Genomic DNA, 19,272 nt, shown 5'->3' on the forward strand with positions numbered 1-19,272 from the left:
CCTAAGACACGGTAACCAATATAAACAGCTTTTTCCTCACAGATTAAATGAGAGATTGGGAGTAAATGGCATCATGCAGATTTGTCATCCACAGCAAAACTTGCAGGCTCAGGAGGAGCCTATCATTAACCCTAAGCCCAAAGAGAGCAAAGCCTGTCGGCAGAAAGAACTCTGATGGTACAGGATGATGCATTTTACATAACATAAACATTCAGATCTCTACTATTTAATAATAATAATCATTATAATTAAAATAATGTGGTAACTTTTTCAGATCTCGTTGCCGCTCATGCATTAGAGCCATACATGTACAGACACATTCAGCCAAGGAACTCTGAAGCTCATCAGCCAAATATCACAGTTATTAATCCTCTGATGAGAGATATGGAGACTTCTCAATTTGTGACTCCAACTGGAATCCCTGCCAGGCCAGTACTGTTGGATGAGTCTACTGTTCCACGTGGACAAATGCTACCAGTATGCCAAAATCTATGTACTGCTCCATCATTTAAGTCAATGGAAAATAATTATAAGATGTCCCCTCCAGCATTTTTACACCCCACAGCTGGCCTGGTTACATCAATAATGGAAAGTCAGATGTTCAAACCTGAAATGAAACAAGGTCCTGCAGTGGCTGTGTCTAGTGGTGTCCGATGCAGCATGCACCACTCAAGCCCTGTCCCATCAAGGATCTTTAACCATATCCCGATGACCCCGAATCAATCATGGTTTGTGAATTGGACGTCCCCCAGTTTGCTATCTGAGAACCAGACCCTTCAAGCATCATCACTTGGTTTGAATGAAACGTGTCCGCAAGCAGATGGACTCAGCCAGCACCATGTCCCACTACCACTTTTTGAGGATGGAACACCATCCATCTTAAACTCAGCAGCCTCCCCATGGGCAGACCACTCTGCAAAAGATTCACACTACTGTGATCCCCCACCTTCTCTATCAAGCTCATGCTTGGCCATGAGTACCTTGAGCAGTAACCCAATGACATACAGTCCACAGTCTTTTGCCGCATCCATTTGGTTTGATCCAACAAAGTTGGATATAATGGACACTCCATTCAAAACTGATGTTGCCCCCAACATAGTTTTTTCTCCTTAGAATTCCACAGGTGTCAGGTGAGTTCTGCTAACTTCAAGTATCAAGTTCATGCTCCTTACAATCGCAGCAAGTAAGGATACTCCAGCTGTACATTCTGTACTTCCGTCTTTCATTTAATGCCTTGAGGGATACAGTAGCACAGACAGTTCATATAACCGTGTCTCACATGAATGCATTGTTATGCAGTTGTAGTGGACTTTAAGTGATTCTGTTGTGTACTGGCCACTTTAGATCTCTTCCTGAATGACTGTTCCATCTAATGACTCAGGGGCATGACGGAATGAAGTCTGATCTGTCTTGTACCACAAAACAAGAGGAAAAACGTCAGACAAATGAGCCTATATGGAAATGCTATCTCTCAATGGCATGCTGTTTTACTTTTGTTCTGTCAGTTGTACTTGTCTCTTTTCCTTTTTCCATATATTCTATATATTTACTGCAATCTTAGTGGTGTACAAAGACAATTGTACCTGCTTCATTGATTTTGAGTAAATTGTTGTTTGCCTATTATAACTATGGGTGTGAATTATATACTTCCTCTTCCATTTGAGTGAGTACATGGTAATCTTGTGAGCTGCTTTATTTTTGACATGAAGAAGCACAAGAGGGAATAAATGACTGTCAGCTCTATCTGGGAATCTGTCTCTGTAATAAATTGGCTCTATACAGTTCTAATGCTTTGATGGTTATCTTAGGCCATCGTGCTCATAACTGTTTGCAATGAAGAAAAACGCAGTACGTAAGGATGCTCTTGTAACGTATGGTTGTAGAAATGATGAGGTATGAACGTGTCCTGTCTTAGGGACGGACCATTGTAAATAACTGCAAAGGGGGAGAAACCAACTGCAGCCCTGCCCTCCACGTCTTCCACACAGGGGAACGAAAACAGGGCAACAAAGAGAGACACCGCATGGTTTTATTACTTGTAAGGAGATCTGCGATTTATTTCACGCATAACCCGATTGAAGCATTTAATTGGAGGAGCTAATTGCATCAGACGTTCTTAATGGTAAGTAAAATGCATGTGCACCAAAATACGCTAGAAATGCTGTAGGCCATGTCTTTGCATGGCATATATTTACAAATGTAACGTTGACCATTATGATTTAAATCATTTCATTTCTGGAAATCATTCTGTCAGCATGGATTAACAGCTGGCTTTTGTTAGCTATAATAAGGTACAGACTGTTTGGCACTGACTAAATGTAGTTCCTGTAGAGCTAACCAATTGAGCGATCAAATGTGGGGTCCAGATGATTACATATTTAATGTACACTGTATGGTCATTCAAAATGCCTATTCTTAATGTAGCCTACATGCCATTTTTACACAGCAATGGAGCTGGAGCACTTTGATGAACGCGACAAAGCACTACGGTATAACCGTGGGGGCTCCAGGGCGAACGGGCTTCCTAGTCCCACGCACAGCGCGCACTGTAGCCTTTACCGAACCAGAACACTTCAAACACTGAGTTTAGAAAAAAAGGCTAAGAAGGTTCGTTTCTACCGCAACGGAGACCGCTACTTCAAAGGGGTTGTGTACGCGATTTCTCAGGATAGATTCAGGTCCATAGACGCCCTGTTGGTGGACCTCACCCGGTCACTATCCGACAATGTCAATTTGCCCCAGGGGGTCCGTACCATCTACTCGATAGACGGGACAAAGAAAATTACTAGTATGGTCGAACTTGTAGAAGGTGAGTAGCCTATACCATGTGCCCTATATTGTATAATTTGGAAGTTAGGAAGACTTATTGTTCAGTTTGTTTGCATATTACATAAATTGTCTCAACATTTTCTAATTGAAAAATGTTCTTCCCTCTTTCTTTGCTATTGCAGGAGAAAGCTATGTATGTGGGTCCATTGAGCCCTACAAGATGCTGGATTACACTAAAAATGTTAACCCCAATTGGTCTGTCGGGGCTAAGACAGCTGTGGGAGTCTGTGCTCCCACCTTTTTGGGTAGTGCCAAAGCTGGATCATTAGAAGCCAGGGAGAGTAAAGACTTTATTCGACCCAAACTGGTGACCATTGTTCGCAGTGGTGTGAAACCTCGTAAGGCTGTACGCATTTTGCTCAACAAGAAGACAGCACACTCCTTTGACCAGGTCCTGACTGACATCACAGAGGCAATCAAGCTGGACTCTGGGGTTGTCAAGAGGTTGTACACTGTTGATGGCAAACTGGTAGGTGAAACACTTTATGAAATAGCACGTAAATATAATAAATGTACACCAACTATGCCCCATCACGGGTTGAGTAGAGTACTCGTACTTCACATACACAACTCCAACTCTAAGAAAACATATGGTTCCACACCTGTTTCTTTACAATGCAAGAGTATGCACGTTTTACCTCAGTTGGTATTTACCAACTGAGGTTCATACAAGGGCCTTTATTAATTCTTAATTAATTTGTTTCTTTGTTAAAATATGAAGATATTTGGTCTAGACACAGATTTGAACCTGTAAGTATACATTTAGTTTTTTGAGACTGGCACCAGTCATAAAACCAAATAGTTTGTATTCTGCAGTCTAAATTAATAGGTTGAATTCATGAAGCAAGATTGCATCCTTCTAATGTGTGCCCTGGTTACAGTAAGGCTGCATGTGTGGCAGTGCCAGAACTGCTCTGACTTTGATCTGAGCTGTTACTTATTGATTTTGCCTCTTTTTATAGTTAATTTGGCTGATATAACCCTGATTGGGTACCTTCTATCCTGTATTCCACCAGCCTAAGTGAGACTATTAAGTATGTTCCCAGACATAAATAGTCTAACAGGGTAAACTACAGCATACAACAATATGCCATAGCCAGTTAGTCTAGTTAGCATCGAAAACAAAATGGTGGACATGACATGCATCCTTCTAATAGGTTACTATGATTTTTTTAAACTTGCCTCAACTCCTCGTATGTAATAGCTTATGTTAGAAAAGTGTCAATCTTTGATTAAAGCATGTGCTTGAGTTACCACAACGACCCTGGAAAGACATTCAGAATAGTTTGACTTGGATTCTTATCATCTTCGAACAACTGCTTTATGAATGTGTTGTTCTTGTCTAGAAAGAGCAAACGTTGTGTTGGGATGTAAAATTGAAAAATTGCTGTGCCTTGTTATTGTCTTGTCTTCCTCGCTTGGTGCCATTACCAAAAAAAGACCTGTAGGCTTATACATTTATTTTTTGTTTCTATGGTGATGGGGTTGCCCCTGCTGGTTGCTAAGGAACCGCCTCTGCAGCAGAGTGATGCAGTAATAATAGTCACAACTGTATAGTTGAGAAGAGTGTACAGCTTACACTGTCTTACTGCTACCACATGATTCCAAAATGGTGCAAGACACTCAATGCTGTAGCAGTACCATACTAGTAATGCTGTAACAGTACATTACTAGTACTGTTCTTGCCATACCATACTAGTGACGCTTGTGTATCTGATTATCATTCTGGCAAAGAATAGCTGGCCATGCTGAGTTATCATGTCTGAAAAGAGCTTGACTTCACAGAATATCAGTGACAGACACATATACAGAGTACTGCAACATAGAACAAACTATGGGACACAAGGTTCTGTTCCATATGACAGTGCTGACTTGCAATTATTTATGTCTGGAACCACGGCTTGCTGCTGGCACCAGTTACAAATTAATTTACCCATACCATATGCATGCATTACATTCGGAATATCCACTTGCTTCGAAAAGCGGTGTACTGTTTAACCTGTTTCAAACAGTAGAACTTTATCCTTTAAGGTGTATGAAGTCCTTACATTACCATTTTCAATCATTCTGATCTACCAACAAACGACAGTATGTTGATGTACATCTTAAGACTGCATGTTGTCAACTACTGTAAATGATCACTAGCAGTGAGTAAGGGAAGGATAAGATTAGGGTTAGTGTGGTGTGGCCACTGCAATGTGGCTGTTGAACCTCCTAGACTTTTTTCCACGGAGACATAGTCTCATAGATGTGTATCCTTACACATCCCCCTGCACCAACAGTGAGTTTTGTAAATGTAGTGTCCTTAAAAGGAAAATACATTATTCATAACCGCCCAGCAACATCTAATGTGCAACTTCTTTCAAGAGACAAAACACCTCATAAATGATGAAAGAGCTCTCTGACACAGCCTTGAATATAGTCATTCACGCCGTTCTGTCCACAACTGATGTAGCTAAGCCATGTTTATGTGCTTGACAATACTACTGTCTTCACAATGAAGATCCTGAGATACAATTAGAGAACCAGTTCCTGTCTGCGTTTGCCTACTAATTGTCTTGTCTTCTTCTGTCTCTGAGCTCTTTGTGTACAGGCAGGACATGAGACAGCAGGAGCTTTTAGTCATCTCTCCAGGCACACTTTTGTTAAGCTTAGCAATTAAGCATTTTGGAGAGAAGGTCAGGGCTGCATCAGCATCTTCATTTATTCAACATGCCACTTCCATGGCGCATAGCTCTCTTTCTCTTCCCTCAGCGATAAAATCATAGAATGTTACAGCTACTGCTGGGCCTCACCCAGTCTCAGGGGATGGCAGCCATCTTTGTGTCTGCTGGAGATGTTTTCAAAGGAAAGGGTTACCTCTGTGATGTCATATAGGGGACGTGTGTTTACCCATTGCAATGTATGGTGTATGATACACTCACTTTCTCATAAAAAATAGTAGCTTCCAATCATTGTAGTTGTACTGACACATACTTTAGATCTGTTTGTATATGACTTCTCATTCACAGTTTCATACATTGCAAAAAACTTTTGGTTAACTTCAGCAGTTAACTTGTGTGTATTCTTGGTAAATACCTTCTTCTGTACCTTGTATCTTTACTGTTTTAGTAATATGTCATGTTTGCCATTATATTATAGGTGACCTGCCTGCAGGATTTCTTCGGAGAAGATGATATCTTTATTGCCTGTGGACCAGAGAAGTTCCGCTACCAGGATGACTTCCTATTGGATGAAAGTGGTAAGATAATGTTAAGTGTGGTGATGTTAGTAAAAATACAAACCATGTTACAAATGTTGGATAATAATGGCAAACCAGTATCTGGTTCTGAAAACATAAAATTGAGATCTATGTAAATTGTTCCTCAGAGAGTTTTTTGAGAGTGTGGTGGTGCCTCCTGTCTCATCATGACTCAGTCTTCCCTCCTGATGGGCCCTCACTGTGCCCTGCCTCCATGTGCCCTGCCTCCATGTGCCCTGCCTCCATGTACCCAACCTCAATGTGCCCTACCTCTGTGTCCTGCCTCCTGTTCTAGGGTAGTGTAGTCGAGATGATATTGCCTCTGTGACCACCTTAGAATGCACTTCCCAAACCATCTCAGCACTGTGGTTTAGAGTTAAATGGTTCCACATTTGTAAAGTAATAGATCTATCTGAGGCTAGACAAATCTGCCTCTCCAAGTAAGTCTCATCATACTGTAGTAACACAAATACAAAGGCTCTTAGGTAGTACAGTCGTGCAGTACTTGTGTTCCCAAGCTTAGTAAGTGCTTGTCTGTCCAGACTGCAGAGTGGTGAAGTCCACCTCATACGGCCGGCTGTCCTCTCTGCATGGCCGGCGCTCCCCCAGAGGTGGGGAGCGCCGTCGGAGCAAGTCCCCCGCTTCCACCAGCTCTGGTAAGTGTGTGTGTGTGTGTGTGTTTAACGGTATCTGTAAAACTAGGATCAATGGTGAAACAAGGGTGACTGTTGCCTGAGTGCCTCAGATAGTTGTAGAGCTGGACAAACAAATCAATGATTATTGTATGCAATTGATGCTCTGCAACAGGGTTATCTGCAGAAGTGGAAAGAGTGCACGGGTACATTAGTTCAATACACTGCCCAAGTAGTCAGATACACTTTGCACAGAGTTGTTATTATGAGGCACAGCATCTAGACTACTCAGTTGCACTGCTTAATGTAGGGGACGGAGTTAGATGTAGGTGTAAGCTGTGATGAAGTGTGCAGTAGACAGTAGAAAAGTAATGCCAAGCAATGCCATTTAAAAGGTCTGCCTGCCAGGAATCCTGGCATCCTTGTCGGGTTTCCTTTATCATAATGGGCTGTTGTGTTTTATGGATGTTTACTTAATTGAACAAATTAAAACATCTACTTAACTTCAATATATATATAAACTTTTTTTTTTTAACGTTTTAAGGACAATATGTTGAATTGCAGTGATAATGAGCCTATACGATAAAGTAGAGAGGACACAGTTTTGCTCATGTGTTTCACCTCATTACGCTGTAGCTAATGGGACTGCTGGCAGTCAGCTGTCCACTCCTCGATCAGGGAAGTCTCCCAGCCACTCCCCACCCAGCCCAATCAGTCTCAGGAGACGACGGGTGAGTAAACTGACACATCTAAATGGACTGTATTGTAGAGGGGATGTGACCAACATGCAGAATCTCTCTTTGTCTTACTTCTCCAGGGATCCCAGTACAGTGGCTCCTCCCTCTCTCTGGCCTCCACCAAGGTGTGCAGCTCTATGGATGAGGCAGACGGCGCTGGCAGTGAAGGTGAGGAAGATGAACATCAGCTACCGGGCTCTGTATAAGTCCAGCATCTATAATGTGTTTTGTCCTGTCTTTGGATGTTCAGCTGAGCTGATGGAGGAGATCCCCCCAGTTCCTCCTTCCATAACAGAGAGGTACAAGGTGGGCAGGACCATAGGGGATGGCAACTTTGCTGTGGTCCGTGAGTGTGTGGAGAGGGCTACAGGAAGAGAGTTCGCTCTGAAGATCATCAACAAAGGCAAATGCAGAGGAAAGGTACAGTTCGGGCTGCTCCAACTTAAACCTAATTGGTGAATAAAATAGAGACCATGCTCCTTGACCGATATGGCGAAAGTACACAAATCCTTCACTCAACTAGAAGTATGTTTAAGTATGTTTAAAAAGTACTGACTACACTTTTTCACCACCAATCATGGTACCAAATACAGATTAAAACTGAAAATGTAAGAAGTACAAGATATTTTTGAAAAATCGTAAGGAGTGAGAGTAAAAAAAAGAAATAATAAAAAGTCAGAAAAATAAATAGGGAGGTTGGGAACTGATACCAGAAAAATCTACTCAAGTACAGTAACGAAGTATTTGTACTTTGTTACATCCCAACTCTGCTCCCTGATGACATGAATATTGTTATAGACTTTTAACATCTGATTTTGCAGATGCAGGGAGGTCTAAGACTGTTCAGTGTTTGACTGTTTTTCCTGTTGTTGACCTAGGAGCACATGATCCAGAATGAGGTGTCTATTCTCCGCCGTGTGAAACACCCCAATATTGTACTGCTGGTTGAGGAAATGGACACCTACAGTGAGCTCTATCTTATTATGGAGTTGGTTAAGGTACTGTCCAAAAACAGAACTTCAGTAAGATATAAAATATGTGACTTAAGCTGTGAAGTGTAATAGCTGCACTTTGATAGAATGCAGTGTTTTATGATGGGTAGGACACACTTCTGTTTGACTCCAAAATATTAAATATAAAAGTTCATAATAAATGTTTAATGTGTAACTTTGTTGTATACAATAACCTTTGGAGCTAGCCTTTCAATCATGAACATTAACTCAGTCCAGAGGTGTAATGTCTATCTGTGTCCACAGGGGGGCGACCTCTTTGATGCCATCACTTCCTCCAGTAAGTACACAGAGCGAGACGCCAGTGGAATGTTGTACAACCTGGCTAGTGCCATCAAATACTTGCACAACCTCAACATTGTCCACAGAGACATCAAGCCAGAGAACTTGCTGGTAAGTGTGACCTTTAATGGCATGGTCCTATCTACTGTCAAGGAAAATGGACAGATGCACAGTTGTTTGAATAGTGTAACTCATAGTTTTACTTACCGTCCTAGTCCTATTTGATCTCATGTCGTACTCTACTGTGTTTAATCCAGGTTTATGAGCACCAAGATGGAAGTAAGTCTCTGAAACTTGGAGACTTTGGCTTGGCCACCCTGGTGGAGGGGCCTCTTTTCAACATTTGTGGGACTCCTACATATGTAGCACCAGAGATAATTGCTGAAAAAGGGTAACTCAGAGACTCATGTAATAGTCTGAGAGAAATTCAGTTCTGGTTACACCCTGATAAAACGAGTTTGTTGTGATTCTAATCTGTTTTCATTTCCAACAAAAGATATGGGATGAAGATTGACATCTGGGCAGCTGGTGTCATCACCTATATATTGCTGTGTGGCTTTCCACCATTTTGTGGGTTTGTACACATCATTAATTGAACTGTTAGAATAGTTAGATTTGTAACTACTCATAGACTGATTCCAATTCAATTCACAGACTCCTGTCTCCTTGTGGCCAGATATAATAATGCATAACCATGCATCTTTCTTAAACTAAAATACATATGATACCTACATGTATAATGTTGAGAACCTAAACCATAATACCATAGATCATAGTGATATGAATATTATTCATAATTATATTCCTAGTAAATCTGCATTCTGTACATTTATCAGCAGCACTGAGGATCAAGAAGCTCTCTTTGAGGAGATTCTCTTGGGTCAGCTAGATTTCCCTGTACCACACTGGGACTATGTTTCTGACACTGCTAAGGTTTGTGAGCTTGTTTACTTACAAAGGACCTATGCTTGACCTACGTCCATACAACTTCCAGTTAAACCTGTCTGGTTGTGTGTTCAGGAGCTGATTCAAGCGATGCTGCTTGTGGATGCGGAGAGAAGATACACAGCAATGCAGGTGCTGGAACATCCCTGGGTCAATGTGAGTTATTTCAATATCACTCATTTCATGAACAACAATTCACACCACCTCATTAAGTGTATGCGATTACAGCAGCCCTAAGCAGAGGAGTGGGATGTACTGAGGAATATTCAGTACGTCTCTGGAATGTTCTTATACAAGCTCTGCTTGTGTTTCAGGATGATGGTTGGGCAGGGAACGAGCACCACCTGTCTGTAGCGGGGAAGATCAAGAAGCACTTCAACACTGGACCAAAAACTAGTAGCACCACGGCCGGAGTTTCTGTTATCACAGTAAGGTTCTGCATGTCACGTACGCACACTCAAACACACACTCAGCACTATCTGAATACTGGTTGTATAGCCTAAAACCCTTTGTCCCTTTGCTGGAAGTTGTTGAATGTTGTTTTGCTGTGTTGCCCTCTCAGACCACCGCCCTTGATAAGGAGAGGCAGGTTCTCCAACGACGACACCACCAGGAAGTGATTACCGTCCCTCACACTCCGCACAGCAGCTTCACCAGTGCCAGCCCCGCCCACAGAGCCAGCCCGTCCTGTGGTACCAAAATCTCCCCCATTGTCAGTCCTGCCCACAGAGCCAGTCCTGCCCACAGAGCCAGTCCCACCCTATCCCCCGCTGAGTTCACTTCTGAATCAGAGGATTACTCTCCCAGTTCAGCTGAAACCATTCGCTCACCAACCTCCCCCTTCTAGCCCGCCAACCTCTCCCTAGTCCATCAGCCTCCCCCTTTTATCTTCCCTTCTTCTGCCTTCTATTCTCCTTCCCTCCCCCTTCTATCTTCCCTTCTATTCTCCTTCCCTCCCCCTTCTATCCTCCCTTCTTCTGCCTTCTATTCTCCTTCCCTCCCTCCTCTAGCTTCCCACCCACCCTTTCCTAGCCCTTCATCATCCTCCTTCCAGCCCACCACAATGTTGAAGCTAGAAGAGAAACAATGTGTTTTCAAGCACAACAATGAAGGTATTACAGCACATTCCTATGGTCCAAGTATTCTTTCAGGACCCCTACATTACTTATTTACTCACAGTTATCCTTAGTCTTCAGACTTTGTTATGGGTTCTGTGACAAGCTCTTTTGAAGTGACAACCCAGCCATTCCAAAGCCTTATTTCTGTACAGGGTTTTAGCTCACTGACACCCTCTGTGGTGTATACATGGTAGAGCCACAGGAGTTGTTAAAGAATTAAAAAAAATGATTGAAAACCATATATCTTGGAGTAGTGCAATTCAAGCAGCATGTGCAGATCAAAAATCTTCCAGGTTACTTGGTGGTACCTCAGAATTTCTGCAAAAGCAAATGAGCAATTTTTGTATTTTCATGTGAATGTAAGCATTTAGTCCTACCAACATTTTAACTAACTCACAGCACAATTAACAACACCAGGGTAATTCAAATCAATTAGTATGGGTTGAATGTGCTTTTGTCCTTTACTGGTACTTGTGTATACACCCTACACAGTTAACAGAGGCATCCTTATGCTACCCAGACACGCTGCTGTACTATGTCAGTATTTGACTGCTGTACCAATGCTATAATACATGTTTGCTAAATCTGTCCTGAATGGAGGAAACTGTACTCCTTGTTTTGAACAGTTGGTAGTGGTTCAGTTGAATGTCTTTAGTAGTGGTGCAGCTACACATAGCTGCCCGGGCACACATGGGTTAAGTGCAATTAGGTGTGACGTCCAGAAAGCACACTGGCAAACTGCCATGCCACTGGAAGCAGAACATACAGTAGACACAGAAGATAACTGTTAATCATCAAGAAACTCCACATTAAGAATGTATACAGTATTAATGGTCACTGGATTGCAGTTTAAATATATGTATTATATCTGATGGAATAGGCCTCTGATCTGAAGTAAAAGCATGTGGGTGCTTTTGTGTTCTGAATTGGCCATTATTGTTGGTAGCAGTAATACACTGATGAATGTTGGTTTATTTATTAGCAGCTAGGTTGGGATTGATTGTACTAAACTTGATTGATTTATATTTATTGCTGAACATGGAAAATGTTTGAGTGTTTTTTGCCTGGCCAACCCTATGTTGTTATAGGGGCACAATTGAGCAGTTCCAGCGTGCTTCCAGTACGTCAACTCTCTAGTTATTTGAGATGATTGACAAACGTTCCTGACCTGTATAGTCCAGTCATGTCTTCTAAAAAGCTGCTTTATTGGTCATCCATCTACTAATCAAAAATGAATTTTGTCCAATCTATCCGAAGGTTTGAATGTCGTAATATAACCTGCATGTGTACTGTGCTATTTGCTATGGTCCTGTACAGTCCTATTACAGCTGTATTTAACTGATGTCTCCCCTGTTTTATGGTGTTCATGTATTCATTGTTATTGCAGTTTAAGTACTTGTCCTTTTTACTTACTACAGCCAAAGTAAGATGTAAATATGTATTTTAAAGATACCTCATCACTCAACAGGTCCCTTCTTACAGTGCTCACAGGCAGATAAGCCTTGATCATTGTAATTATGGTACAGTAAGTTTACAGTTTGAGGTGTGTCCCAAATAAGCACAAGTAAAGTATATCGTTATTATGCTGTGTGACGTTTGCTCTGGGAGGACAGGTTTATTTTCTTTTTAAAACTAAAACAGGGTTCCTGCAGGTTTCAGTAAGTCAAATTTAAGACCTTTTAAGACATTTTAAGACCATAAAGATTTAAATTTAAGACCTACACGACGCATTACCAAAAGAATATTAAAATAAAATATATTCTGAAAAAATATTTTTATTTTAATGAATTCAGTCATTGAAAAAGCATGTATTTAATTTACAGATAAAGCAATCACATTAGTAACCTAATTGAATATTTTAAGTTTGCAGTGAGCCTCGTACCTGGAGCTGGGTAGCGCTTGTGACCAACAGTGGAAATCGCTGTGATCTAGCAATGTGTCGTTGAAAGTAGTCTACTTTCCCATTTTCCACACGTAGCCAAACTTAACAAAATCTGAGGAGACGCAGACGTATTTCGCGGGCAGGTATTGCATTTATCACGGATAAATACGGATTGTAGTTTTACCACCGTGTACGTACCAACACCAATATCCCTCAGAAAGAACTACAACACACCAAACCAACGTTCTGAGGGCAGTGTAGCAAAGACTGACACCACCCCTGCTCCTGGGCTGACCCTAGAAGGGGGACCCTGTGCTGTAGTGGGTTGAGAACAAGGGCCTAAACCACAACGACCTGGGTTCAAATCCAGCACAGAGCGTAGTGCCAAACACATCCGTGGGCCCAGATCGCTGTAACCGCAGTGCAGTCCCCGACTGTCCAGATCTCCTCTCCAAACGGTCTTTCCAGGTACCCAACTGTCCCACCAGGAAAGGCTCAACCAAGAGTCTAAAAATACATTTACCTTTTATCAGTTTTATTTATAAGTCGAGTTGTATTTATAAGTCAAAGAGCAAAAATGGAGGTTTAAGAAGATCCTTCAGTCAGATTTAAACACAAGACCCCTCACATAGTAGCCCACATCCTTAACCACTGAGCTATCAGGGATCATAACAAACTCTACTCAACATTTAAATTTGACATTCAACTATCTAATTGTAACAACCTGCAGAGTTGGGGTGTCAGAAAACCAGAAGAAAGCAGGGCTCCCCTGTTAGCTCACTGGGTCAGTGTGCATGCTATGAAAGCTGGGGCAGTACCGCAACAACCTGAGTTCAAGTCCAGCCTTCACCCTTTTCTGTATATCTTCCTCCCTCTCCATTCTTTTCCTGTCACACTTCAATCAATTGTCCAATACAGCATGTCAAACACAATCCACATCTCAATAAACTGAGGGAAATAAACACACAACAACTTGAGTCCTTTAAAACTTTTTTTTAGACCTGACTAAATGAATTTTTGAGTTTTTGACTTTTTAAGATCCCGTGGGAACCCTGTCAAATGATTTGACCAAAAATGATTGTCTGCTGAACAAATTTGCCTCAAGTCCTACAGGGGAAAATCTGCGGTGCACAGGTGACGAATGTTTATTGCTGTAAGACATGAACTATGTGCAATTATCCTATGTCCTACAGTATATACTGTATATTTCAAGTGCACATTGTTAAACAATGACTGAATGCTAGCACTTTTCTGTTATTCAATCATGTAAAATTGCCACAGTTATAGCAGTCAAATATCGTGTGTCTAGTAATTCTTGAGTCTTGTCATTTAAGTCAGAGACCCTTAACTGCTTGAACAAAACAGTCAGTAGATGGCAGTGTAAACTAATATAATATACAGGATGCAGGACTAAAGAAGAGCATCCAAAAGGTAGCCAGTTTACATCATTTTATTATAAATACAAGAAAAAGAAAAATTATTTTATTTTACAATTATCAAGTTTATATATTGGCATAAGTTAATGTTTATCAGCTCCAAACAAATACCTCATCTTCAATTGCATTACTGTATATGCAAAACAAATGAAGAGTGAATTGTTAACTTATAAAATCATACAGTAGTATTTGTCAACAAAATATATTACAAATAATTAAAATGTGTTGCCAAATGTCCACTTAAATCATTAGGAAAATTATTTCTGTCAGACTAAAATAACCTTATCTCAAATTTCATATTGCACATTAGTTAGCAAAAACATGTTGACCTATATAGTAGGCTTAACGCTGTAGTTTCTTGATTGCAGTTATGGCCCCACAGCTATGTCCCCAGATACACAGCTATACCAACCCACCAAGACATGAACATGTAGTCCAGAAATGGTTGCATATTTTCTTTTTTTAATGATTTATACTATTTGCCTTTTTTTTCTACTTTTTAACAAATCCTACTTTAATATTTCCTGTATCCAAAAGGTCAGTATTCCTACAGTGTAACCGGTTTATCTTGGGGGTTAAGCCTTACAAACTCATGATATAGCTTGTTCTTACCATTGGGTAGATTTAGTGTCACATTGGTCTCACGAGTCCATAGGCTACTCCAGATACAAACTGATGTATATAGTATTTAGTTCTAAAACTGGGTATATGAACTGATATTGTTAGGTCACATGATATTCAATGAAGTTTCTGGTGCATGGTTCTAACAGAGCCTTCTGTGAAGTACAAACAAATGCATTTTCAGTTAATATAATCTGGATCTGTTGTTAAAATGATTTCAACAAGAATTTGATCATACAATTAAAATGAAATCAATGAATTGAGAGCAAAATATGTATCAACTTTTCACAAGTTATTTGAAAATCTCACAAAGCCTATGGTTTAATGGGTGTAAATTGTGAAACAAATAATTCACAGTGAAAATATTTCACACACTGACTGAAAAAGTCCTTCCAGACACTGAAACATCATGAAATTAACGTAGTCTTTTTTGACACATAACACGTTAGACCACTGTATGCATGGTGGCTGATGAGTCACCAACTAAATAAGAGACATACTTTTAGACATGTTCTCACAAAATATGTTTACAGTGGTATATTTAAATTTTTGAGCAATCTGGAAAGAAAATAAACAATATTGTCCTCATATGCACATCTTTCCTTCTGTAGAAAAGAGTCCCAAGATGTGTATCCTGCATACAAATGTTGTATAAATGTTAGTAAATGACAGTTTACTTTATTTGTATTTTACAGAGATGAAAATAGGACCTAGGTTTGAATAAAATATTACTTTTATGTTAGTTTTTTTTTTTTTTCTTCTTCTGAATGGATACTGAACTCTCTCCTCCTGTCATCTATATGTAATTTCCATCCAAGCATTATAATACCGGAAGTGGAGCTCTGTTTCCATCCAGGTGTTATGATACAGGAAGTGGAGTTAAGTCTCTCCTGGAGAGAGAAAAGCATCCACCTGCTTAACAAACCTATGGTCATGTGCATCAGCTGGTGCTAATACATCACATACAGTAAAGGAAAACCAAGAAAAGTCAGGCTACTGCCCAGCAATAGCAGTCTAGATGCTCCAACCAGTCACATGACTCATCTACCTCCCACCACCTCCTCTCCAGCTTGGCTGTGTCTCAGGTAACCAGGTGTCTGTGTCCTGTCAGACCAGCGTTGTATCCCTGGGTTCTGCTGGCTCCCAACCTGCTTAACCTTAGTACTTGTTCTGATGCTCGTAGCACCAGCTTTCAGTACCTGTTCTGGTGTTCGTAGTGCCAGCGGTTAAAGTCGATGTTGAACGCCACGATGCTGCCAGATGCCATACCTGTTATCAGAGTCCTAGAGATGGAAAAATGCACACAATTCTAAATAACACATACTACAACAATACTAAGACACATACATACACTTCAGTGTGTATGTTTGTAAAAAAGAAGATCACAAAATGACAGTTGCCTCGCCACTAACATGTTATTTGCAGAACAGAAATTGTGGATGGAGTTAAATTCTAGTATGTGTCAGGGGACCCCTGGTAAGTAGAGAAGCAGCTGATCTCACCGTGTCACCCTATATATACTACTGCACCCCCAGGCTCCTTCAGTCACAATGAAACCTAGAGCACAGCAACCATGAGGACAAGAACATGCTGGGGCTGGGGCGGAGACTGGGGCTGGGACTGAGATGGAGCTGGGGCTGGTACAAATGTCAGGGTCAAGTGGCAGAGGACCTGTGGGTGTGAAGTATTGCAGCACTCAAACCTGCTATGATTCAACCCCACAGCCCCTATGGAACATGAAACATCTCAATCATGTTGCTGCTTCTGGTGGGGGGTGAAGATTTCAGACGACACATTTGGACTATACTGCATTACTGCGTGTGAGTATGTGTGTCATTGGTTAAGCGTGTGCCATTGTTATGTATGGCTCCGAGGCTCGAATCATGCTCATGGAACCTTCCACTGCAATACTGGTGTCTCTATGGCAACCACAGATTCTATTTAAAGAAAAAAAACTTGCTGAATGATCCATTTGCCCAAATGTGCACAGACAACCATGAACACAAAGGCTGCACTGGGCTCTGCAACAGAACCTACAAACCTTTTACACTATACAGAGATGGGAAGTATTTGTACTTCGTTATCTAGTAGTAATCTACTTAGGTTGATTTTTCTGGTACCAGTACTTTACTTCACTTATTTCTCTGTCAACTTTTTACTTTCACTCTACATTTTCTACACAAATATCTGTACTTATATATCAATTATATCAAAAATATCAATTCCTTACATTTTCAAACCAGGCTCATTACTTTAGTTTTAATATGTTCTTGGTGGCATGATCAATATAATTTCTTGTCATTACGTGCCTTTTTTTCATTTCCTGGCTACATTGTCATTACACTGTTATGTTGTTTTTACACTGTTGTTACACTGTTACTACACTTATTACACTGTTGTTACACTTAGTACACTGGTGTTACACTGTTACTACACTTATTACACTGTTACTACACTTATTACACTGTTATTACACTTATTACACTTGTTACACTGTTGTTACACTGCTGCAGGATGGGAAGGAAAAACGTAGTTACTGTACTTAAGAAGACTTTTCTGGTATCAGTACTTCATAATTTTTCAGACAACTTTTTTACTAAAACTCTAAAACAGGTAGTAGTAACGCCTAGTTTTTACTTAAGTATATGTCAGAGCCCATGCGTTTTCCTATTGGCTGACCTTTGGTCATGTGACAGGTCCATGGCACGGATGCCAGCGTCACAGCCTGGGTAGATGTAGAGCTGCTGTAAGTCACAGGCTTGCCACACCTCCACCACACCGTTGTCCCCACCTGTCACCAGGGTCTGTCCGTCACTGCTCAGCAGGATGGCCTACACACCACAGGAAAACATCAGAACACAAGCACACTGGACAGTATGTTGAGTTGAAACATGTACTGGCCAGACTAGGTCTGTGTAGCTCTGTGTAGGTTAGTGCAGGTCTGTGTTAGTGTAGGTCGGTGTTGGTTTGTGTAGGTTAGTGTTGGTTAATGTAGGTCTGTGTTGCCTTGTAGTCTGTATAGGTTGGTGGTCTGTTTAGGTTTGTGTTGGTTAGTGTAGGTGTAGGTAGATGTTTGTATCTGACCCTGATAGAGTCGTTGACCTCCATCTGGGCCAGCAGTTTGCCGTTGATGCTGAAGTTGCAGAAGCGGCCCCTCTCATAGCAGATGACGCAGTGGCCCTCGCTGGACACAGAGATGAGGCGAGGACACAGGCAGGACTCTGGGCCATCTAAGGCTCGTAGCAGGTCCCCTGTGATGGTGTGGACCAGACACGGACCCTCTGCCCATACAACACACACACTTGAGTTCATGTAATATCTCTAAACACTCACTGAATCTAAGGCTATAGAATTATAAATATATATTTTGAGAATATCACATAGCATTCCTCTCTGGGTTATTGAGGCATGTATATAACGTTTATTGACATCACTGACCTTTCGCACCACTGATGACCAGGCCCAGTTCAGCACACACTGACACACACACCACCTGGTGGTCATGGCCTGTTAGCACAGCGCGCGGTGCCGGGTAGTCACCTGCAACACAAGGCACGGTAATATGTCACTGACGGTGGTGACATATTAAAGTATTTCACTGGTTACAACTCATTGACAGACACACGGGAGACATCTTCTGATCTGGATATCTATGTTTCAAATGACCACACAGGCTTTACTGAGAGGCATGAAGCACACACAATGTGACACACATCTGCTGGCGCTGAGGGTTCTTCTGATTGTCATGTAAATGTCGGGCTCTCCAGCCATGGCAGGAGAGAGTGTCACATGATTGATGATGGGTGGGGGGAGAGGTTAGTGAGGGGGGGGGGGTTCACGGCCCCTGGAGCACACCCCCAGACGGAGATACGCCAGCTGACAAACACCAAGACAACAGAGGCGTCTGTTTGGGTGGGGCGCGTGTCACTCATACCTTGAGGAAACCTGGTATCAAACGGCCCTGCAGTTTAGAAAGTAGGTAGAGAGGATAACAATTGATTGTGCAAAAGCAAATAACTGGCCCATACCAAGCAGAGAGGCATGAATTAACCATTCAGTTTAATAAACTTAATCAGTGGGATCTACGACACAGACACAGGAGCAGCAAGAGGATCAATACAATACTGAAGGGCTGAGCACAGACGCATAGAGACGTCTCCAGAACTTGGGAAAAGGGACTATTGATTTACTTCTGTGTTCCCTGACTTCTGCTGTGTCCACTCTGGTAATCAGGGGATGAAGGATGTTCTAGTGTGGACAGGTGCCAGCCACACCCGTGTGGAGTTTGACTCCCTATCTGGTTCACGTGCAGGCTGAAGGGGGCCGGTCCAGTCAGTGACCTAGTGCATGATGGATGCAGGTGGGTCCCTCAGAGACCCAGACCTGAGCAGGCCTGTCAGTCCCAGCACCACTGCGGAGATGTCTGGACAGGACATGTGTCAGCGGAGGCCTCCAGGGGAACCAGGGGCTAGTGTAGCTCACCTACCGACAAAAGATTCAATCAGGCTGCACTGAAGCCCCCACACACCCCCCCAGCCC

General features: G+C 41.7%; 2 protein-coding genes across 5 annotated transcripts in view; one reads left to right on the plus strand and one right to left on the minus strand.

The window, feature by feature from the left end:
• The first annotated feature begins 1,885 nt into the window (after nt 1–1,885).
• On the plus strand, nt 1,886–10,523 carry dclk1b (doublecortin-like kinase 1b). 3 transcript variants are annotated; one of them, XM_067246008.1, is made up of 16 exons: nt 2,103–2,122; nt 2,447–2,809; nt 2,952–3,298; nt 5,971–6,070; nt 6,613–6,726; nt 7,339–7,433; nt 7,520–7,607; nt 7,690–7,859; nt 8,318–8,437; nt 8,696–8,842; nt 8,989–9,122; nt 9,228–9,305; nt 9,568–9,664; nt 9,752–9,832; nt 9,991–10,104; nt 10,239–10,523. In XM_067246008.1, exons 2-16 carry the CDS (start codon nt 2,449–2,451, stop codon nt 10,521–10,523), a joined length of 2,331 nt encoding a protein of 776 aa, XP_067102109.1. In that variant the 5' UTR covers nt 2,103–2,122; nt 2,447–2,448. The 3 variants fall into 3 exon arrangements, with proteins under 3 accessions (XP_067102110.1, XP_067102109.1, XP_067102111.1); XM_067246009.1 differs by lacking the exons at nt 2,103–2,122; nt 2,447–2,809; nt 2,952–3,298; nt 5,971–6,070; nt 6,613–6,726 and adding an exon at nt 1,886–1,901 and having other exon boundaries at nt 10,239–10,360; nt 10,412–10,523; XM_067246010.1 differs by lacking the exons at nt 2,103–2,122; nt 2,952–3,298; nt 5,971–6,070; nt 6,613–6,726 and having other exon boundaries at nt 2,791–2,809; nt 7,520–7,601; nt 10,239–10,295; nt 10,404–10,523.
• Nucleotides 10,524–15,925: 5,402 nt separating this feature from the next.
• The window catches only part of nbeab (neurobeachin b), a 137,282-nt gene continuing 133,935 nt past the window's right edge, over nt 15,926–19,272 (minus strand). For both annotated transcript variants that reach the window (XM_067245669.1, XM_067245670.1), the window contains 4 exons: nt 18,172–18,273; nt 17,818–18,014; nt 17,413–17,564; nt 15,926–16,016 (listed from right to left, as the gene is read on the minus strand). In XM_067245669.1, the coding sequence (XP_067101770.1) occupies nt 15,926–16,016; nt 17,413–17,564; nt 17,818–18,014; nt 18,172–18,273 (542 nt within the window). The remainder of the gene's footprint in view (nt 16,017–17,412; nt 17,565–17,817; nt 18,015–18,171; nt 18,274–19,272) is intronic.

This window comes from Osmerus mordax, chromosome 11 (genome assembly GCF_038355195.1).
Source record: "Osmerus mordax isolate fOsmMor3 chromosome 11, fOsmMor3.pri, whole genome shotgun sequence".
Taxonomy (NCBI): domain Eukaryota; kingdom Metazoa; phylum Chordata; class Actinopteri; order Osmeriformes; family Osmeridae; genus Osmerus; species Osmerus mordax.

Excerpts from the sequence above, each read along its gene's own strand:
- dclk1b (XM_067246008.1), top strand. The coding sequence starts at position 2,449 with ATGGAGCTGGAGCACTTTGATGAACGCGACAAAGCACTACGGTATAAC. Across the intron at positions 7,434-7,519 it reads TCAGTCTCAGGAGACGACGG|GGATCCCAGTACAGTGGCTC; the intron begins GTGAGTAAACTG and ends TTACTTCTCCAG. Across the intron at positions 9,306-9,567 it reads GGCTTTCCACCATTTTGTGG|CAGCACTGAGGATCAAGAAG; the intron begins GTTTGTACACAT and ends TACATTTATCAG.